The 6,567-nt window shown below is 45.0% G+C and overlaps 1 protein-coding gene across 4 annotated transcripts in view; it reads left to right on the top strand.

Annotated features, from left to right (window-relative positions):
* LOC110497988 (TOG array regulator of axonemal microtubules protein 1) overlaps window positions 1–6,127 on the top strand; it is a 35,326-nt gene extending 29,199 nt beyond the window's left edge. For all 4 annotated transcript variants that reach the window (XM_021574493.2, XM_021574497.2, XM_036954925.1 and 1 more), the window contains 5 exons: window positions 4,359–4,474; window positions 4,714–4,894; window positions 5,109–5,328; window positions 5,415–5,501; window positions 5,816–6,127. In XM_021574493.2, the coding sequence (XP_021430168.2) occupies window positions 4,359–4,474; window positions 4,714–4,894; window positions 5,109–5,328; window positions 5,415–5,501; window positions 5,816–6,075 (864 nt within the window). In that variant the 3' untranslated portion in view covers window positions 6,076–6,127. The remainder of the gene's footprint in view (window positions 1–4,358; window positions 4,475–4,713; window positions 4,895–5,108; window positions 5,329–5,414; window positions 5,502–5,815) is intronic.
* The last annotated feature ends 440 nt before the right edge of the window (window positions 6,128–6,567 follow it).

Genomic DNA, 6,567 nt, shown 5'->3' on the forward strand with positions numbered 1-6,567 from the left:
CTGCTGGAGCGCGTGCTACAGGTGGATGTTGCTATGGTGACCAGTGAGCTGAGATAAGGCGGGGCTTTACCTAGCATAGATTTATAGATGACCTGGAGCCAGTGGGTTTGGCGACAAATATGTAGTGAGGGCCAGCCAACGAGAGCATACAGGTTGCAGGGGTGAGTAGTATATGGAGTTTTGGTGACAAAACGGATGGCACTGTGATAGTCTACATCCAGTTTGCTGAGTAGAGTGTTGGAGGCTATTTAGTAAATGACATTGCCGAAGTCAAGGATCAGTAGGATAGTCCATTTTATGAGGGTATTTTTGGCAGCATGAGTGAAGGAGGCTTTGTTGCGAAATAGGAAGCCGATTCTAGATTTGATTTTGGGTTGGAGATGCTTAATAATGTGAGTCTGGAAGGAGAGTTTACAGTCTAACCAGACACCTAGGTATTTGTAGTTGTCCGCATATTCTAAGTCAGAACTATCCAGAGTAGTGATGCTAGTCAGGCGGGAGGGTGCGGGGCAGTAATCGGTTGAAGAGCATGAGTTTTACTTGCATTTAAAAGCAGTTGGAGGTCACGGAAGGAGTGTTGTATGGCATTGAGGCACGTTTGGAGGTTTGTTAGCACAGTGTCCAAAGAAGTGCCAGATGTATACAGAATGGTGTCGTCTGCGTAGAGGTGGATCAGAGAATCACCAGCAGCAAGAGCAACATCGTTGATATTTACAGAGAAAAGAGTCAGCCTGAGAATTGATATCTGTGGCACCCCCATAGAGACTGCCAGAGGTCCGGACAACAGGCCCTCCGATTTGACACACTGAACTCTGTCTGAGAAGTAGTTGGTGAACCAGGCAAAGCAGTCATTTGAGAAGCAAAGGCTATTGAGTCTGACGATAAGAATGCGGTGATTGACAGAGTCGAAAGCCTTGGCTAGGTCGATGAAGACGGCTGCACAGTACTGTCTTTTATCGATGGCAGTTATGATATCGTTTAGGACCTTGAGCGTGGCTGAGGTGCACCAATGACCAGCTCGGAAACCAGATTGCATAGTGGAGAAGGTATGGTGGGATTCAAAATGGTCTGTGATCTGTTTGTTAACTTGGCTTTCGAAGATTTTAGAAAGGCAGGGCAGGATGGATATAGGTCTAAACAGTTTGGGTCTAGAGTGTCTCCCCCTTTGAAGAGGAGGATGACTGCGGCAGCTTTCCAATCTTTAGTGATCTCGGACGATACGAAAGAGAGGTTGAATAGACTAGTAATAGGGGTTGCAACAATTTTGGCGGATAATTTTAGAAAGAGATGGTCCAGATTGTCTAGCCCAGCTGATTTGTAGGGATCCAGATTTTGCAGCTCTTTCAGAGCATCAGCTGTCTGGATTTGGTTGAAGGTGGAGTGGGGGGGGGCTTGCGCAAGTTGCTGCAGGGGGTGCTGAGATGTTAGCCGGGGTAGTGGTAAACAGGTGGAAAGCATGGACAGCCGTAGAAAAATGCTTATTGAAATGATCGATTATCGTAGATTTATCGGTCGTGACAATGTTTCCTATCCTCAGTGCAGTGGGCAGCTGAGAGGAGGTGCTCTTTTTCTCCATGGACTTTACAGTGTCCCAAAACTTTTTGGAATTAGCGCTACAGGATGCAAATTTCTGTTTGAAAAAGCTAGGCTTAGCTTTCCAAACTGACTGAGTATATTGGTTTCTGACTTCCCTGAAAAGTTGCATATCACGGGGGCTATTCATTGCTAATGCAGAACGCCACAGGATGTTTTTGTGCTTGTCAAAGCCAGTCAAGTCTGGGGTGAACCAAGGGCTATATCTGTTCTTAGTTCTAAAAAATTTTGGATGGGACATGCTTATTTAAGATGGTGAGGAAAGCAATTTTAAATAGCAACCAGGCATCCTCTACTGACAGGATGAGATCAATATCCTTCCAGGATACCCAGGCCAGGTTGATTACCTGCATGCTGAAGTGTTTTAGGGAGTGCTTGACAGTGATGAGGGGTGGTCGTTTGATCGCGCACCTATTACGCACGCAGGCAATGAGGCAATGATCGGTGAGATCAGGTTGAAGACAGCAGAGGTGTATTTAGAGGGCAAGTTGGTCAGGACCATATCTACGAGGGTGCTAATGGTTACAGATTTAGGGTTGTACCTGGCTGGTTCCTTGATAATTTGTTTGATTTTGAGGACATCTAGCTTAGATTGTAGGACCGACGGGGTGTTAAGCATGTCCCACTTTAGGTCACCTAACAGTACGAACTCTGAAGATCGATGGGAGAAAATCAATCCACATATGGTGTCCAGGACACAGCTGGGGGCTGAAGGGGGTCTATAACAAGCAGCAATGGTGAGAGACTTGTTTCTGGGAAAGGTGGATTTTTAAAAGTATAAGCTTGAATTGTTTGGGCACAGACCTGGATAGTATGACAGAACTCTGCAGTAGATTGCAACTCCGCCCCCTTTGGCAGCTCTATCTTGTCGGAAAATGTTATAGTTAGGGATCAAAATTTCTGGATTTTTGGTGGCCTTCCTAAGCAAGGATTCAGACACGGCTAGGACATCCGGGTTGGTGGAGTGTGCTAAAGCAGTGAATAAAACAAACTTAGGGAGGAGGCTTCTAATGTTAAAGCTGCCTTAAATGACAGCTTTGCACACTCTTAGCATTTTATCGACCTGCTTCAAGAGCTGGAATGCATTTCAGTTAACAGGTGTGCCTTGTTAAAAGTTAATTTGTGGAATTTCTTCTTAATGCATTTGAGCCAATCATTTGTGTTGTGACAAGGTAGGGATGGTATACAGAAGATTGCCCTATTTGGTAAAAGACCAAGTCCATATTATGGCAAGAACAGCTCAAATAAGCAAAGAGAATCGATAATCCATTATTACTTTAAGACATGAAGGTCAGTCAATGCGGAACATTTCAAGTGCAGTCGCAAAAAATCATCAAGCGCTATAATGAAACTGTCTCTCATGAGGACTGCCACAGGAAAGGAAGACCCAGAGTTACCTCTGTGGCAGAGGATAAGTTCATTAGAGTTACCAGCTTCAGATTACAGCCCAAATAAATGCTTTACATAGTTCAGTAACAGACACATCTCACCATCAACTGTTCAGAGGAGACTGTGTGAAACAGGCCTTCATTGTCAAATTGCTGCATAGAAACCACTACTAAAGGAAACCAATAGAAGAAGAGACTTGCTTGGGCCAAGAAACACTAGCAATGGGCATTAGACCAGTGGAAATCTGTCTTTGTCTTTGTGAGACGCAGAGTAGGTGAACGGATGATCTCGGCATGTGTGGTTCCCACCGTGAAGCATGGAGGAGGAGGTGTGATGGTGTGGGGGTGCTTTGCTGGTGACACTGTCTGTGATTTATTTCGAATTCAAGGCACACTTAACCAGCATGGCTAGCACAGCATTCTGCAGCGATACGCCATCCCATCTGGTTTGCACACATCATTTGTTTTTCAACAGGACAATGACCCAACACACCTCCAGGCTGTGTAAAGGCTATTTGACCAAGAAGAAGAGTGATGGAGTGCTGCATCAAATGACCTGGCCTCCACAATCACCCGACCTCAACCCAATTGAGATGGTTTGGGATGATTTGGACCGCAGAGTGAAGGAAAAGAAGCCAACAAGTGCTCAGCATATGTGGGAACTCCTTCAAGACTGTTGGAAAAGCATTCCAGTTGAAGTTGGTTGAGAGAATTCAGTACCTAAGTTACATAGATGACACTTTGTAAACTTCATTTGGCTTTTAACATTTTGATTAGGATCTGAGTTGACAAAAGCTCTTAAGCAACAGTGCACTGGCAACTGTCTTTCTTTCCTGTCACCCAAAGAGTCTTTAGCCTCTTAAAAGGAGGGAGAAACATATGTCAGGCCCAGATGCTCTCAGCATTTCATAAGTTCCTTGTTACAACATGTTTGAACTCTGCCAGCTGACTCCTCATCCTCCAACCTCCCTCCCCTCCTCTCCTCCTCTGGTCTGGGATGATTTGGACCGCAGAGTGAAGGAAAAGAAGCCAACAAGTGCTCAGCATATGTGGGAACTCCTTCAAGACTGTTGGAAAAGCATTCCAGTTGAAGTTGGTTGAGAGAATGCCATGAGTGTGCAAAGCTGTCATCAAAGCAAAGGGTGGCTACTTTGAAGAATCTAACATCTAAAATATATTTGGATTTGTTTAATACTTTTTGGTTACTACATGATTACATATGTGTTATTTCATAGTTTTGATATCTTCACTGTTATTCTACAATGTAGAAAATAGTAATAAAACAAATTATACATTGAATGAGTAGGTGTCCAAACTTTTGACTGGTACTGTACATTTGTGTGATCTATGAGTTACGTGTGTTAATGTGTTCTGCAGGGCCTGGGAGAGATGCCCCAGGACACCCCGTCAGCCAGGGGCCGGCGTTCCCACCCTGGCAGTGGGACAGTGAGGGCCTCATCTCTCAACAGGGAACCACTCAAAGTGATCAACAGGTGGGAAAACGCACCACCAACTGAAACATGTAGCACTTTCCATACTATCCCTGAATTTAGTCTCTCTTCAAGTCAACATCTCTTATATACTGAACTGTTATGATTGAAGCCATGGCTAGCCTTGCTGTTTGTTTTTGCATTAGCACAGTTTGTGTCAATGAATGTAGAGTTTGTTCATGTGTGTATCCATCAGTATGAACTCCGTCTCCATATCTTACCTACTGTTTGTGTATCTGCAGGCAGTCTGGGCAGTACAACGGAAGACCTCAAGCTCACAGCATTGCAGACAAGATCGAGTACATCAAGCAGCTCACAGCCCTGCTGGGTTCAAAGGACTTTAGAGAGCGCATCAAGGGCATCGACCAGCTAATGGTGGACTGCGAGCACAACCCCAACATGGTCATCAGCAGTATCTTTCCGGTAACTGATGTCAGCTGAACAAAACTGGATATTTTTTTGCCTCATATACCCTAACATCCTAAAGGCCGAAATCCTCTGACTATCACAAAAAATACTAGCTATACATTTTATTGACGAAATCAACCATGCAAAGTACCATAGATAAAATGGCCTGTGTAAGCAGGTCATAGTTGAATCTGTAGTAATGCTTCTCTCATCTCTGTCCTTCTCGCAGGTGTTTGATGCCTTTAAGGCCAGACTGCAGGAGTCCAACAGTAAGGTCAACCTGTACGCTCTAGAGTCTCTGCAGAAGATTGTCACTCTGATGAAGGATAACCTTGCCCAGGTAATCTACATCCTGGTCCCAGCCATCGTGGACAATCACCTCAACTCCAAGAACAACGCTATCTACACTGCTGCTATTGGAGCCATCCACACACTCATCCAAAACCTGGGTGGGTGTCTGATGATGTTTCCCATCACATCATCTGGTTTGAGGCTTGAACGTAGCTTGACTTTTTGTGCTTGACTTTGTTCACAGATAACGCTCTCCTCCTCCAGCCCTTCTGCACCAAGGCCCAGTTCCTGAGTGGTAAGGCTAAGGTGGATCTCATAGAGAAGGTTGCAGGTATGTTCACTGAAACAGTTTGCTTGAGATATTCCCTTCAGTACCTAAGTTACATAGATGACACTTTGTAAACTTCATTTGGCTTTTAACATTTTGATTAGGATCTGAGTTGACAAAAGCTCTTAAGCAGCAGTGCACTGGCAACTGTCTTTCTTTCCTTTCACCCAAAGAGTCTTTAGTCTCTTAAAAGGAGGGAGAAACATATGTCAGGCCCATATGCTCTCAGCATTTCATAAGTTCCTTGTTACAACATGTTTGAACTCTGCCAGCTGACTCCTCATCCTCCAACCTCCCTCCTCTGGTCTGTCTTTCAGATCTGGTGATAGAATTATATCCACGTAAACCCCAGGTGGTGGAACAGAAGGCGTTACCCCTGCTGTGGCACCTCCTGGGCACATCCAGCCACAGTGGCACTGTCCACGGCCGGGGTGGCAGCGTGCGAGGAGCCACCTCCAACCTGTGCCAAGCCCTCTACACCCACATGGGGCCTGGGCTGGCAGAGTTCGCCGCTTCCCAGTCTGCCAACGTCCACAAGAGCCTCAACGAGCTCATGAGGACCCTCTCCTACCCCTGAGGGCCCCTCAGAAAACACAACCTTCAAAACACAATCACCCCCCCCCCCCCCCTAGACAGAATAACAGAAACACTGACCTTCCTTAAAGACAGAGATGTTCTACATTTCTGATAGTGCCTGCACTTTTTTAACGTTACAGAGTATAGAAAGTCCTTAAGATGAGAGCCCTTAAATCAACCCTCTTCTCAGCAAGCTATGGTGTCCTTTAATAAAGGAGCACAGGCAGACAGAGACTTCAGCTGTTGGCATCAGGTCTTACACTCTCAACAACCTGCTCTCTTTGCACTTTGAAGATGTCGCTCACTATCATGATAGTTGTCGTCATGAATATGGCTTGGTATGTATCGTCATATGATTGTTGCTGTTGTTTTTTATTAATCTTATTGTACGCATTTCGGAGACAACATTATGAAGAATGTACATTTGAAATGCACAAAAAGGAAACGGGACCTGAAAGATGTATATTTTAGCTGTTTCATTTGATGTGAAATT

The sequence above is a fragment of the Oncorhynchus mykiss genome, chromosome 19, assembly GCF_013265735.2.
Source record: "Oncorhynchus mykiss isolate Arlee chromosome 19, USDA_OmykA_1.1, whole genome shotgun sequence".
NCBI classification, from domain to species: domain Eukaryota; kingdom Metazoa; phylum Chordata; class Actinopteri; order Salmoniformes; family Salmonidae; genus Oncorhynchus; species Oncorhynchus mykiss.